Consider the following 15,621-nt stretch of genomic DNA (forward strand, 5'->3'; position numbering starts at 1 on the left):
GAGATTCTCAGGCTAGAAGCTGCCAGGACTTCCTCTTAAAGACTCTGCTTTGCTAAAAGGATCAATGGTTCATTTTAAACTAACCCTCTAAATAGATTGTCGTCTTATATCAAGACATAATACTTTTACTACTACTACTACTACTACGATAAAAATATAAGAATTTTCACATTAGCGTAGATTCAACGCTAATATTACCAGCGTGTTTATATGCTAAGTAAAAGCCACCTAGTTTAGCATTTTCCGCCTTACTCAAGAGATGGTAGTTAAAATTTTTCAAAAATAGGTATTAAATTTGGGGGCAATTTGCAACCAAAAGTCCTTCCGTTTCCGTTTTTTAATTGGCAGAAATAGGCCCCCTATTATTGAATTGCAAAATTCAAATATTTTTTTTAATGATTTAGATTAATTTATCTATTTTCTAACTCAATCCAACTGTTTAATCTTAATATACATTGTTAAAAATTAGAACGTACATTTTGCATAAGCGATGCATATAAATTACATAGTTGATGTGCGACTATATCTTTTAAGACACGACAGCATTTTTTTAATTTGTTAGGATTAAATTAATAAAAAATTCCAAAATTATAATTTTATAATAGAGGAGCCTATTTCTACTAATTAGAAAATTAAAAAATATCTTTTTCTGCAAATGCAAATAGCTATAACTTTGGGGAAAAACTACTTTGGTAAATAAGTTTGAGTTCTCGCTAATTTGGTCAAAAACTCAATCTACAACCATATCTTACCCTAAGATTTTAGGCACTAAACCAATCATTGTCAAAAAAAAATAAAAAAAGTCCTCCTTGGGTCCTACCCAGCACTCCCATTTCACATGCTGTTTTGTTTTTTAAATACCACCCACGTACGCGCGGCAGGGTAAATTTATTAATAAACTTGGACCGTTAGATGCCTCTTTAAGTAGGTGGGAGTGCAAATAATAGAATTTTGAAGGGGGGTGAATATCAAATCCCGTTCTTATTCCATCTCCCCTTCTCTCTTTCCTATTAAAGCGTCGTACTCCAGCGGTTGGTATATTGAGAGGTAGGTGGAAGGTTGGGCCGAGAAGGAAAACCTTGGCGAGCATAAAATCCAAGCGGATCCCAATTCGCCCTTTTCGTGGGTTTCCAACGATCTCAGGAATTTGGGAGGTATTGCTTCTTCTTCTTCTCTGTGCCCTTTTCGTTGATTCTTAAGAGAAAAAGAAAAACATCATCTTTGAAGTGATTTAGGTTGATGTGGATTTTTTTTTTTCCTTTTTGATCTGTGGTGGAATTGTTGAAGCTTGAGTAAGATCGGAAATTTTGGTCTTTAGTGGCTTGAGGAATCTTGAATTTTTGAATTTAGATTCAGATATGAGATCTGCATAGTTCAAAATCTATTATTTCGTTGCTCTATAATTGGATTAAACTAAGGTGAATTGGAATTTTAGCTGAAGCAGTGTGAGAAAGCTAATTTGGTAAGCATGAGATTTTATCCTTGAGAAGGCAAGTGGTGTTATTCTATTTCTTTGTCATTATCATCCTAAGAAAGTCAAGATCTTGCTATCATGGGCATTGGAATTTGCTCAGAAATGGTAGTGGTATGCTGTCTCTCCCTCCTGTAGTTTCAGTGGATTTGCAGATCTGATTGACAACTATATGCTGCAATAAAATATTGGGTTTTAGTAATAAAGTGCTGATTACCGCACATCTTTCTGAGCCACTTCTTGATGTGTATACCTTTTGGGCTAACATGGTAGCCGAGCTACTGTGTAACAGATCTTGCGTAGCCACTACTGTAGGTCTTTCTTCAGATCTCCTAATCTCGTTCTTGCTACTTGACTTTATTCTGATTCGTCTAGTGAGTATCCATTTTCGGCATTTTGCATGTAAAAGTGGCTTTAAACCATATTCCTGCATTGTCTCGAACAATTTAATCTTACAGATTTAAGACCACTGAATGGCAGATCACTATTATATTAATATTCAAAACAAAAAAAAAAGATCAATATTATATTATGTATTTTGCAAAATTCTTTATGCAAATAGCTCCATAATTTCGAGTTATTCAATCATCAAAAGAGATGATGCTGTACAAGGATTAAAATCTTTTGATGGAAGCACAATTTGACATGTCTTGGATGTTATTTCCATATCTAAAAATGTAACATGCTTCATAATTGTTGCATAATGTTTGAGAAAGTTATACTTTGGTCCAGATCCCTAAGATTATGGTGATACAGGGAGTTGCCTTACAATAATATATGAAAACAAAATTTTATTGCTTTAATATTTATTCTACTACAGGGAAAAAAACCATCAAATTTTGTTTGTCTTTTTGTGAAATATGTTGAAGTACTTACTTTTGGAAATATGTTTTTCATTTTCTAGGTTAATAAATCTTCAGAATCACTCTTCCTTCCCAACCTGTGCAGATTACAACTATAAAATTAGAACAGGCCTGTGCTATCGACCATGTCAGGAGAGTCAGTTGACTCATCTCCATCATCTAGAAGGAACAGTTTTAGGAGCGAATCTTTTTCAGAGAAAGACCTAGAACTTGCACCAGAGTGTGGGTGCCTCTCCATTATTGTCCTGGGTGCTTCAGGAGACCTAGCCAAGAAGAAGACATTTCCAGCACTCTTCAACCTTTTCCGGCAGGTAGGTTTACATTGTACAATTGTCTGTTGATATGTTTTCCATAATATCTGAAGTACCGCTTGTTGAATTTTTGAGTTGCTTGCTAAACCACATAACTGACATTTCTTAGGGTTAAGCACTTGCATCAGTTTCACATTTTGAGTTGATTTTGTCTGAGAAGATGACCTGTTGAAAACTCAAAATTTGTTTGATCTTTTGCTATTTCAATCACTTGGTATCATCATCACTAGACCATTTTAAAGCATGCTTATGAGATCTAAGCAAGCGGAACATTGCAATAATTTACTACACTCAAGGATATTCAGCTATTACATAAGAAGAATCTTTCTTTTGCATTATAAGAATATTTGATCATCCGTTACCAAGACGGAAGTATATGGAATTAGTATGTGCAAAAGGAGAAAGTGAAAATATGCAAAATATATGTGTTATCATAAAATTGTAAATCCTTAAGGAGCTGTTTATCTCTATTGTACTTGAAACAAAGTATGCTTTTGAGAATGAGATACAATAAATCGATCTGCGTGCATCTGAAAAAAGTATAAGATGTAAAATATATTTTTAAAGATGAACAGGAACATGTGAATAAGTGAATTCCCAGATAACTTGTGGGATTGACATAAATGTAATGCTCGACAAAGTTGATCGAAGGCGCATAAGTAATTAAAGCATCTCAGATACTTCAACTTGTTCAAAGTAAGTTGATTTTATAATGAAAAACACTTTTTGAAATGATCCAGAACTAACAAACTGATTAAAGCTAAAGCATAAGACATCAAAGAGGCCCATTTTCAAGCATTATATGCAAGTAGTAATGTGAGAGAAAGTGCATTTTCTCTTGGACCGTTTATTGGCTACTTATTTTTTCGTCACGGCATATGAAAATTGATTGTGATATTGACAGGGATTTCTGCAATCCAATGAAGTTCACATATTTGGATATGCCAGGACAAAGCTTTCAGATGATGGACTAAGAGAACGCATCCGTGGGTAAGATTTCATCTCAATTGTTCATTATAGGACTGAACATGAGTCAGCATTTCTCAACCTACCAACATATTAAATTGTTTACTACTGTTTCGTCTATTATTTATGTTTTTCTTTTGCATTATGGAGTTTTTATCTGTCTCAGTATTTCATCTCTAACTTTCTTATATTAGTCCTAGTTTCATTATTCTTTAAGTGCATGTAGAATTTAGGAAAAAGGATGAAGCATGCTTGTAAAGAATCAGAGTTCAAGACTCTAAATTTTCTACTTTATGTAAACTAATATAACAGGATTGTTAAATTTCTATTTTGTGTAAACAATAAGTGTATAAACTTAGTTAATAAAGCTCAAAAATACTGTTCCTATTAACATAGAACAAATTGGAGGGAATGCAACTTTTCGTGGGAAAAGTACAAAAGATAAATAGATAATTTGGACAAGACTGTTGAAGTTGAAAGAACTCAGATTACCGAAGAGAAGCATTGGCTATAATGCTTCCTTTAGTTTAGTATTATTATATTGCTGAATGAAAAGTTAGTATGGTATAATGGAATTTGCTTCCTAATCATAGACTAGAATCTGGGAGAACCAACAAAATAGTATCTTTACTGAAGAAACAAACGAGATCTACAAGGGTCAGAAAGGGTATATGGAAGCATGTCAACCCATTTATAAATTTTATATGATGTATGAAGGACGCTTTCCTTTTTTAATTTGATTTATAAGTTTGTTTTAGTCAATTTACATTTCATCTGGGTTGACCTAAGGTGTTGGGGTTATCAAGAGTTGTGACTAGATTGAGTTGTTGGATACCTTATCAAAAGACTATAAAATTGGGTTAAATTTGATCTTCAATATTCAGACACCTAGAAGCCTTATAAACACTAGGCAATAAATTCTTAGTTCAATTGGGAGTCGAGACTCGATCAGAACCATCATACAACTCTAAGCCTCTAACTGAACTAGAAATGGTCTATTGAAGACTTTCTACTTCCGAAATTAGGCAGAAAACCAGATTGGAAATGCCCAAAATGATGAAATCTAAAATCCTATCCTATGTCTAAATAAAATTGATCTGCAGATATAAATATAAGGAAGCCCCAAGAAAGAAATGATTGTGATCTGTTTCTCGTGCAGAAATAAGAGTGTATCATGGAACTTCTCTCCACTCTTCTTTATCTTTATCTTAGGGGCTTGTTTCTTCGTTTTTTCCTTTACTTTTAGTCTTTTCTTCACTAGTACTACTTGGTAAGTTTGCCATCTTTCTCTGCCTTCAAGTCTAAGTGATGTGGTCTTCCTTTTCCTATGTTTTTCCGGATTGCCTACTTATCAACCCATTTATAAAAACAGTAACTACTGTCCTGCTTCAATTTTTTGAGGTTTATTGTGCTACACTAGAGCCATTAAAATCCTGAAACTCAAGTCAATCCCACCCTACGATGTTCTCTTTATTTATTTTGAACCTTTTCTCTGATCTAAAAGACTTATCTAGGTGTTTATTTCAAATTAAATTTGTCTCCAGATTATTTTTGGATTTGTATAGTTCAGGAATATCCATAAGGAGATTCATATGCCTCCTTTTCATTTCCTCTTGTGCTTCAATATTATTTTGGCAACCGAACCTTTTACAATGAACTAACCTAAATATGCCAGAGATAGTATTCCATTTTCAGAGAAAAATGTGCTCTGCTAACTAGGAAACTGTGTAGCATTATCATGGAAGGAGTTGACTGTCACATAGGCCAACTAGGAAACAATGTATCTTTCTGGTGCTGTTTGAGTTTTATGTATTAACAAAGCTTGTAGATACCATTTTTTATTGTTATTGACTTATTTTTTGATGTTGTTTTCTGAAAATTGGCGCAGATACCTCGTTCAAGCTAAAGGAGCTTCAGCTGATCATTTGGAGGATCTATCAAAGTTCTTACAACTCGTAAGCCATTAAATCTCCTTCAGCCTCTGCATATTTGTGATTCAACTTAATCATGTGGAATGCTGTTTTACAGATAAAATATGTTAGTGGTTCTTATGACAGTGGGGATGGATTTCTTTTGCTGAATAAAGAGATCTCAGAGCATGAATCATCAAAAAATAGTGAACCAGGAAGTTCTCGCAGATTGTTTTATCTGGCACTGCCTCCATCAGTTTACCCTTCTGTTTGCAAAATGATAAGAACATACTGTATGAATCAGTGTAAGATTCTATTTATTTTCAGCTGTGTATACTGGTATAGAACTTTGGATGATAACTACTACTACAACAATTACTTTAAACATGAGCAACATTACTAGGATAGTATTTTCATACTAACTTATAATTCGATGCATTTATCTAAACTTGATATGAGTTTAACCTAGAGAATTTAATTCTTATATGTGGATTTCTAATATAAAATACACAGGATTTGATAATCATGTTGGGCAACAATTGCTTTTCATATTTCCCTCTTGATTATAATTCTCTTAGCGCTCTTCCCTCTTCTCCTTAGATCTCAATGCTAATATATATACTCCTGCAGTTATTCATGTTCTATATCTTGCCATTTATCTGTTCATAATCTTACTAATCTTTTGAAAATACAATCAGGAACGAAAAATCAAGCTACCTATACTGCCTTAACTTGCATTTTTTTGTCATTAGCATAGAACAATAGGACAGTTTAAAGATGCATATGTGAATTTTTTGGACTTTGTTCCTATTTCTAGACCTAGACAAACTATGGGTGTAAACCTTTTCTTATGTCCATTTTGTATTAGATTCTTCCATTGTTTTATGATGATCCCAATGGTCTTTCCTACTTACCGACTACAAAGTCCAAAAAATTACTTCTATTGACACGAGCGCCATCCAACCCTTATGTAATTTTCGAAATGTTGTCTCTTTGCATAAAGTCTTAACCAATGATGGCCATGTCGATGGTGGCATGATACTTGGTACAGGGTGTGCCAGTGGTACACCCTTGTGCCAAGCCATGCCTATTTATGCGTACTGGCATGGGTGACTGTCGACCCATGTAAGTTTGGCACTAGTCACATGAGGTTCGAAACCGGTTTTATTGATCTAAAACAGATCCATTAGAGTAGTGAATCTAAAATATTTTATTCAGCATTTTTTTATCATGTGACAAACATGATATATCATGTGGAGCATATTTTTTTTACTTTTGCCTATTTCAAATGGAGTATTCAATCATATCATGTGTTGAATAATATTTCTATTTGATTATATTATATCTTTAATAAAATATGTTATTTACAAAAATAATCTAAAGATAAAAGACTATAATATTTTTAAATTAAAAATAAAAAATTAACGTGCTAAAGACTCAAAGATAATCTAAAGGCATGCACGGGCCTGCCAAACGGCACAACCTTCATTGGTCTTAATGCTTAAATAAAATGTCCTATAGATATTCTCAAGTTATTTTGATAGTCTTACCTTATATTAGTTTTTTTTTAGTAATACATGAAAGTGTTGATCTTATGTTCGGTTAAAAAAAAGATAATCTCATTCTAGAAAAGTTTGTGTGTATGAAGATCTCTCTTGTTTGTTAAGTATTCTCATGATCTTCTCTTACAGGAATACATGCTTATGATAGTTTAACTAAGTTCATATAAATTTTTTTCTATTTTCTTTGCTTCAAACATTGCATTTCACTTATTTCCTTTTTTTCTTTTTCCTTTTACAACTGTACTATCTCAGCTGCACATGATAAGAACTGGATACTTCTTTTCTAAGAATTTGTAAAATTTAGAATCTGTTGAAGCGTCCTGCAAAAAGAAGCCCCCGTGCATTCTTCTGAAATGACTAATCAGTTAGTAGCCTGGTTAGCCTTCAATGTGCTTAACCAATTTACTTTCAAAACTTTTTAGCATGTAAATAGAACTTGCTATATTCCAGGGGTTTTACTTCTTAGATTTCAATAGATGCACCAATAGTTTCAAATTGGTCTCCACGAGAATTCTTGGTATGTCCAAAAGCTTTTCCTTCCTAAAGCCATCCACTACAGCACAACATCCTCTAGTATAATACCTAAAAAGGAAGCCTATACCTTCCCTACTCCCTCCTTTGTCCTAGTGCCATAGGAACCTCTTGTATTTAGTTTGCACCACCCAAGTATCCTTTATCCAGACCTCCTTAGTCAGATTTTGTTCTCTGCAATAATATTGTCCTTTGAAGTGCTGAACTGGTTGTTAATATCAAATTATCAATATTGTCCTTTCAGCTGATCTTACTGGATGGACTAGGGTTGTTGTTGAGAAGCCTTTCGGGAAAGACTTGAACTCTGCAGAGGAACTGAGTGCCCATCTTGGAGAGCTTTTTAGTGAACCACAACTTTACCGTATTGACCACTACTTGGGAAAGGAATTGGTCCAGAACTTGGTAATAAATGTAAATTAAGAATTAAGATATTGTTCTGTCTTTTGCGCTGTATTCGTCATTTCATCCAGATTTAATTGGATTGGCAGCTGGTGCTTCGTTTTGCCAACCGGTTCTTCTTGCCTCTATGGAATCGGGATAACATTGATAACATACAGGTAAAGGCCTTCCATAGTTGCTAAAAAATGGGAACTTGTTCAAGGTCATAAAATTGTAATTAAATGTTCATAATGGCAAAGGCAAAAACATTTCATGTTCTCTTGGAATTTCAATAATGAACACATGAAATTTATGTTTTATGGCAAAGCCATCTGGCACGCTTATCTTATTTTACTTTTTGAGATATTTCTAAATTAGTTAAGCTTTTCATTAGGAGCTTATGATTATTTTTTAATTGGTTGGAAAACATATTTGTGCTGAAAAATTGCATGCACCTTTCTTTGAATGATGCACTGAAATTTAAGGCTTAATTTATATGTAGAATATCATAGTATAAATGTAAGTACAGATTTGCATAACAAGTAAAGGTTTGATCATTTGAGTATGTGGCATCTTCATTGAATGCTTCTTGTTCAATCTTTTTTCTTCTTCCACATGCATATAGTAATTATTTTTCTTTGTCAAAATATAGGAAACTAGTATCTAAAACATGCCACCTGATCATCTATTTTCTGTACTTCTATGGAATTTCTCTTGAAGCCTTTAGGCTGTGTTTAGTTTGAGGCTAAGCCTCGAACTTGTTTAGCTATCCCATTTCTTACTTGATTTAGGTACATCGAATTAGACTAAAAAAATATGTTGTTTGCTTGTGAACTAAAGTGTAATTATTACTTTCGATGTGATATGAAAAAATAAAAAAAAACAGTTTTGGAGATAAATAAATGATATATACAATTAATGGACCAAAATACCCTTTGACTTTGATAATTTTGAATTATTTATGTGCTTATAAGTGGGCTTACAAACATTTGTGTAAGCCTGCAAATGGGCTTAGCATACATATAAGCTCGCAAACGAGCCAAGTATGCATGTAAGCCCGCAAATAGGCTTACAAACATGTTTATACCTAAACATATTACTTTTTGTTAATTTTTAATAATTTATAAAAAAATGTAAGGTTAACATTTTTTTTTACTAATAATAAAGTGTTGTTTTTTATTATTTTTCTTTTGTTTTTGGTTATAAGCTCATGTAACTATATTATTTTTTTTCAATGTTACTGTTTTTAATCCGACCCGTTTTCACCCCTAATCACATCTCTATTTCAAATTTTCTAACATCTATCTCTAATTTCCCTCTAAAATAAATATATTTTTTCTCTGAAAAAATTTAAAACTTACTAAGTTTACAGCAAATTATAGAGTGGTTTCCGGCTAGTGAGCTTTTAAACCCATGATAACTCACTTTATTTCTTTTAATAAAGTTTACAATGTGAGGACCTTCATAAAAAATTATTTTAAAATTTAAAGAATTCCTACTTGATTCAGATATGGATAGAATTTTTGAAATAACACCCAAATACGGATACGGATATTAGTAGGATATAATTTTCAGATTCGGATACGGATATTGAATATCCATTTACTTACATATTTTTTGAATGATTTATAGTTTTTAATTTGCTTATTTAAATAGTGAATATTGATATTGTTATTGATGATACGTTATATATTATTTGTAGAGATTAATTTTTCTAATTTTATATGTATTTGACATACAAAAAATTTACTTTTTTTTTAAACTTTAAATATTTTTGTGTTAATTATCTCTAAATAAAAGATCATAATTCGTTTAAACATCAACTGCTATGATTGTTATTTGTTTCCAACAATAAAAGGCTATCCTTATTCTGCAGATTGTCTTTAGAGAGGATTTTGGAACTGAAGGACGTGGAGGATATTTTGACGAATATGGGTATGTTCAATGAATGTATTTTTCTGTCGTAATCCTCATTCAAGCTAGTCTAAGGTAAACCTTAAAACTTTTCAGTAATTGATGGCTGGTATAACAACAGAGATTTTGGAAGCCATGGTTCAGAATATATTTTTATTAGTTTAATTTACGATCTGAAATGACACTATTTTCACAATATGATTCTCTAAATTGCAGTTATGAATTTTATATCAGGAAAAGATGTTATCATGTTAGTCAAAAAAAATTTTAATTTTTGAAAGTCCTTCCTGCACATAACTCTATTCCATTGTGCGTATTGAATATCTTTGTAGTAGTAAGTAGGAACTACTGTTTGTTACTTGATGAAAGTTATCTAATATAGGAGGTTAGGAAGTCTCTTGTTTCCTTTTAGATATTCATGTACTAAAAGTTTGACTTATAACTGCAATTTTGTTTTCACAGAATCATTCGTGATATTATTCAGAATCACTTGCTGCAGGTAAAGCTACTAACTTCATAGTTTTTACCTTTTTGTTTTGCTAGAATCTAATTTGTCTAGAACTTAATATTTTTTGTTGTTTTCAGTAATACCTGCAAATTAAACACTTTTATTGTTCATTCCTTTTGTTGTTGATACCTGCAGGTTCTTTGTTTGGTTGCAATGGAAAAGCCTGTCTCCCTTAAGCCTGAGCACATCCGAGATGAGAAAGTCAAGGTGCTGAAAATTATATGCCATTATACTCGACATATTGAACTATGTCCTTTATCCTAGCATCTGATGGTTCTCTTCTTATAACTGATCCTATGTATCATGAAGTTTCTTGTCCTTGCTTTAGCTTATGGTGGACTTGTGATTACCATATTGACTTTTCATGTCAAATATTAGGTTCTTCAATCAGTGCTACCCATTAAGCATGAAGAAGTAGTCCTTGGACAATATGAGGGCTACAAGGATGATCCAACAGTATCTGATAGCTCCAACACCCCAACTTTTGCAACCGTTGTTCTACGTATACACAATGAAAGATGGGAAGGTAAACATATTCAATTTGACTTGTCCAGCCAGTTGTCCTTAAGATCTGCATAGTATTTCTAAGTTATAAATAACTATAAATGGATAACTACATAAAAAACATAAAGCACCTGAAGTTTGACGCGCTTTCATTTTTCGTTATGTTTCCCTCCTTTTGAGGCTTGGACTAGACAAACTGCTTTGATTCCTTGATATTACATTTTTTATCGTCTTCATAAACTGAACAAATGATGCATGTTACAGGTGTTCCTTTTATACTCAAAGCTGGAAAAGCTCTGAATTCCAGGAAAGCAGAAATTCGTGTGCAATTCAAGGATGTCCCTGGTGATATTTTTAAATGTACGTATGCTTACCACATCCAACAATAAAAATGACGTCGGATTATCTTGGTAGGAGTTTCTGTTGATGTTTTCAGTTCCAAGAGTAAATATAAATGATAAACATGCTGAGAAATTTGTGGTGAAATAACACAACCTTTTACTATTACTAAAAAGAGTAAAAGTAGAATCCAACTCCAAGTGTATCTGGTAGTGCAGAAGGTACTATCCAACATACTGGAAACGCCCATCTCTGGAATTCCAACTCCAACTGTATCGGGTAGTGCTTGTTCTGTAGCTTTAGTGCACAAATTTAATAGTCAGTTATATTCTTCAATACACTGCTAATTCTGACTCCGATTACTTGGATATCATTCTGCATGCTTTGCTGTCTAATTGAGATTGCTTCTGATTTCTGATGCACATTGGTGAAGTCATTAGACATATAGATCTTCATGTTTTATATTCTTTTCATCATTCCGAGTGTATTAGTGATTCATTAGTGTAATGAGCTAATAGACACTATTTTAGAAAGCATGGGGCAGCATCTTTCCACAAACTTGGTGATCTTTGATATTGTAGTTGTTAACTGTATTTTTTTGTCTAATTAGATATCATAATTGATAATTCTAACTAGATTGGTTTTTATTCCAACCATGGAAATTTTAAGGTTGTCAATCTTTAAGGTAAATAAGACGAATTTATAAAATTCATATGTTGTTACATGCCTGTTCTTTGACTTTTTAATTTTCAGTCATTTATTAATCATTTGCTAATATGTCTGTATATGTTAGCTCAAATCTGATAATCTGACTGTTATCATTTTCCTTTTTCTTGACAAAGGTAAGAAGCAAGGGAGGAATGAATTTGTGATACGGTTACAACCATCAGAAGCCATGTATATGAAGTTAACAGTAAGTGCTAAACTACTTTAAGGGCTGATTTCTTTCTCCAAGGTCTCTTCTCCTTTTCATATTCAATCATGCTAATAAGAGCAAGACAACTGGAAACGTGAAAAGGGGTTGGGGGATGCCAAGATGAATAGAGTTTAACAAATTTAAAACTTAAATTAACATTATTACTCTTAATTTTCATGCACATTATGCACCACCATTAAACCAATTTCTAACTACCGTTAGCCAGAATATTACAGGTAGAATATGATACTTGAATCTGTAAGTGTTCTGCATTTAGTATCAGTATCAACTATATCCAACTAACAATCAGGTCTTGCAATTGATGGTTTCTTGACTTTAGTCCCACTTAGTTGTAGCCAACTATCTTAATGAAAAGAGTAGTTCCACAGATCCTTTGTAATTTCTTTTTAAATGAAATTGATGAGAAGGATATTCTATGTGGCAGGGTAACATGGTACATGGGAATATGGTGGGTATTAGTAGTGATAAAAAAATATAATACATATGGACTTGGATCTAGGTCATGCCCGAATCGTTAAAGTATAAAGGCGCCTGTTTCAGGCGAAACGGGTCCAAAACCTGTCCATTTTGCTCCGTTTTGGCTGATCTGGACGCAAAAACTTCAATCCATGATATGAACTGGTGAGACTAGGTTTTTTCTCTCCCCATGTAATATTGAAGAAAAGTGTTAAATCATTTTTCTTCTGGAATGATTTCATTGCAGATGGCACAAATCTATACATCTACAACTAGTTCTTATATTGGCAAAATGTCTTGAAGGTTTGAGCTAAAATTTTGGCTAAAAGAAGAGAAAACCAGATTTTTTTTTCCTATTTATTTACCCAGAAAATTGAAGTCTGAAGAAGGCATAACAAAGAAGACTATTGAATATTTAGCTTACGTAAGGATGCCCTACACATGCAATATGATATTTGAAAGTTATGAAGAGCTAATCATCCTATCATGCCCAAATATTTTTATTTCTTTAACTGTTTCAATGTCTTATGCAGGTCAAGAAACCTGGACTGGATATGTCAACCATACAGAGTGAACTAGATTTATCATATGGGCTACGGTATCAAGATGTAACAATTCCAGAGGCATATGAACGGTTGATTTTAGACACGTATGTGTTTACCTCTCTCTCTCTCCTCTCGCTCTCTCTCCTCGTGCTTGTGTCACCTGATTCTCTTATTCTCATTTAGTTTAACGCATGCCATGTTATAAATTTGTAAAGCTTCTAATTTTGTCACTTAACTCATACAATCTGCCGTAAAGTTGAAAGTTCGGAGACAGCCTATCTACCTATTCTGAACTAAGCAATATGATATACAAACCATATCAAGATGGATCAGTGATTATACTCCTAGATAAGAGATTGATTGCCTTGCCACGCTGCTATGTTGTTAATCTAGTGTGACGGTATCACAATTGTAATATGTTTTTCTCATGCAATGGTAAAATATGTCTCAGTTATTCTTGATCAAGAGTCTTTTAAACTACATACTTTTAAGCTTCCTTTTTCTTACTTGTTCCTATAGTTTGATAGCTGTTCTATTTACATTCTATATAGTTTAAAATCCCTGTATCACCTCAATATCTCCAGCTGAATAGTAGTATAGATCTGTAAGACAAAGCATTTGATTTTGTTTAAGTTGAAGAGTATGTATCAGAATGGTTCACCTTTTCTGGGATTCAGCTTGCAACTACTAATTAATTTGTCTGCTTATCCTTTAGGAATTTTCCTTTCTTAGCAACTAATTGTCTGTACCTGTTTCCATAGGATTCGAGGAGACCAACAGCATTTTGTTCGCCGAGATGAACTGAAGGTTAGTGCTGTTCAAATCTGGAATTTATTTTTCTTCTCATATGGCATTGTTTTAACTTAGTATTGCCATTCTGGTTTTCAGGCAGCTTGGGAGATCTTCACTCCTCTACTACATGATATTGACGATGGCAAGGTGAAGTCACTTCCTTATAAACCAGGCAGCCGAGGTCCAGCAGAGGGAGATGAACTGCTTGCTAGAGCAGGCTACGTCCAGACACATGGCTACATTTGGATACCACCTACTCTATAAAAGCATAAGGTTTTTACTACTCATGTAAGTAGCTAGATGAGAGTTCTTTGTGATATATTCTCGAGTTTTCGGATAACTAGTGGGTGAAAGTCGAATCAGTATTTCTGCGAATTAACTCAAGCCTCGGGACATGAATAAGTGCCTTTAGTTGTATGACATCTACTATTTTTGCATGATGAATAAGATCCCTCTTCAAAGAGTGTGGTGCTCTGTATGTTTATGGGATGGATGTCATGGTATTCATTTATTCATCAAACAAAATTCACATTGATCATCATCAAAATCCACAAAGTTCCTAAACAAAGACAAAGCCCAGATCCATTGGACAAGGATAAATTAGCTTAAGGTCAAGATTGAGCAGATTTGATTTGATCATATGAAGCTCCATGATGTGATTTATTAGTATTAATTGTAGTCAGCAGTTAACTTTCATTTCCTGTCAAGACTATCAGGGTTTTTACATTTTGTTCCTTTACCACATCTCTTTCTGAGATGTTTGCAATATCTAAAATTTTGAAATCAGTGGGATATGGGGCAAAAGTTGTCAGCTCATACATTTTCATTTCAAAAATACATATATTCAACTGATTATCATAAACTACAAAGAGCATATTTGGTCTTTTTATATTTAAACTAATTATTGTTGGGCAATTACAAGTAGGTCAGAACTATGGTTCAAGGAGATGCTTTTAATTTTAGCTCAACCATACTGAGATCAAATGTATATTTTGCATTTTAGGTATATTAGGGCTGGAAAAATCAGGATCTCCACAGTACATCAATAATGTAGGGTGCAAATTTCCCTTCAGAGAGATGCACAGAACTTTGCTGCTTTGCTGTCTCACTGCTAACAAAATCATAGTTCTGAAAGCTGAAAGTACAAATATGTTAAATATGATCATATAACAAACTCATCTTCACTTAAGATGGTATAAAATAGATGATACACTATGAGTAGCAGATATACCTGGCAATACAGTAACAAAATTAGCAAGTATTTGAGTGACGGCGCCGCTGCTGTTTGGCATAATGAAGCAGAATATTATACCTTGAGAAGAAAACAAGAATAGTATTACCTGGTGATCAAATGTGTGTTCTGGCATTAGTTTCTCAATAATTGACATGCATTGATGTAGGAATTATGGAGCACTATGAATGACAAAGGACAGCCAAGAGGCTTATCAGGAAGAATGTTGGTGGTTTTAGAATCTCTGAAGGTTTGTTCTTCTCAATCACATGGTCTGTTCATTCTGTAGCACTGCTGAAAGCTCAAAAAGAACTGTGCAGAGAGACCTATACAGGATTAGAATGTGAGGAAAATTTTGACTCTGAAACCTCGCATTATTGATTATTGCTGTTCGAACCCATCT

General features: G+C 33.3%; 1 protein-coding gene across 4 annotated transcripts; it reads left to right on the forward strand.

The window, feature by feature from the left end:
- Positions 1 to 922: 922 nt before the first annotated feature.
- On the forward strand, positions 923 to 14,471 carry LOC140797377 (glucose-6-phosphate 1-dehydrogenase, cytoplasmic isoform-like). Of its 4 annotated transcripts, none has more exons than XM_073150758.1 (16): positions 923 to 1,154; positions 2,420 to 2,645; positions 3,550 to 3,635; positions 5,500 to 5,566; positions 5,640 to 5,826; positions 7,859 to 8,016; positions 8,103 to 8,171; positions 9,869 to 9,927; positions 10,369 to 10,405; positions 10,550 to 10,621; positions 10,793 to 10,940; positions 11,183 to 11,278; positions 12,100 to 12,170; positions 13,184 to 13,299; positions 13,957 to 14,002; positions 14,084 to 14,471. In XM_073150758.1, exons 2-16 carry the CDS (start codon positions 2,460 to 2,462, stop codon positions 14,249 to 14,251), a joined length of 1,566 nt encoding a protein of 521 aa, XP_073006859.1. In that variant the 5' UTR covers positions 923 to 1,154; positions 2,420 to 2,459; the 3' UTR covers positions 14,252 to 14,471. The 4 variants fall into 4 exon arrangements, with proteins under 4 accessions (XP_073006859.1, XP_073006860.1, XP_073006862.1 ...); XM_073150759.1 differs by having other exon boundaries at positions 954 to 1,154; positions 10,369 to 10,399; positions 10,544 to 10,621; XM_073150761.1 differs by having other exon boundaries at positions 1,013 to 1,154; positions 2,376 to 2,645.
- The last annotated feature ends 1,150 nt before the right edge of the window (positions 14,472 to 15,621 follow it).

The sequence above is a fragment of the Typha latifolia genome, chromosome 11, assembly GCF_019914945.1.
Source record: "Typha latifolia isolate L0001 chromosome 11, TyphaL0001v2, whole genome shotgun sequence".
Classification (NCBI taxonomy): domain Eukaryota; kingdom Viridiplantae; phylum Streptophyta; class Magnoliopsida; order Poales; family Typhaceae; genus Typha; species Typha latifolia.

Coding starts and splice junctions, on each gene's coding strand:
- LOC140797377 (XM_073150758.1), top strand. CDS start 2,460: ATGTCAGGAGAGTCAGTTGACTCATCTCCATCATCTAGAAGGAACAGT. Junction 10,941..11,182: donor ACACAATGAAAGATGGGAAG/GTAAACATATTC, acceptor TGCATGTTACAG/GTGTTCCTTTTATACTCAAA. Junction 13,300..13,956: donor GAACGGTTGATTTTAGACAC/GTATGTGTTTAC, acceptor CTGTTTCCATAG/GATTCGAGGAGACCAACAGC.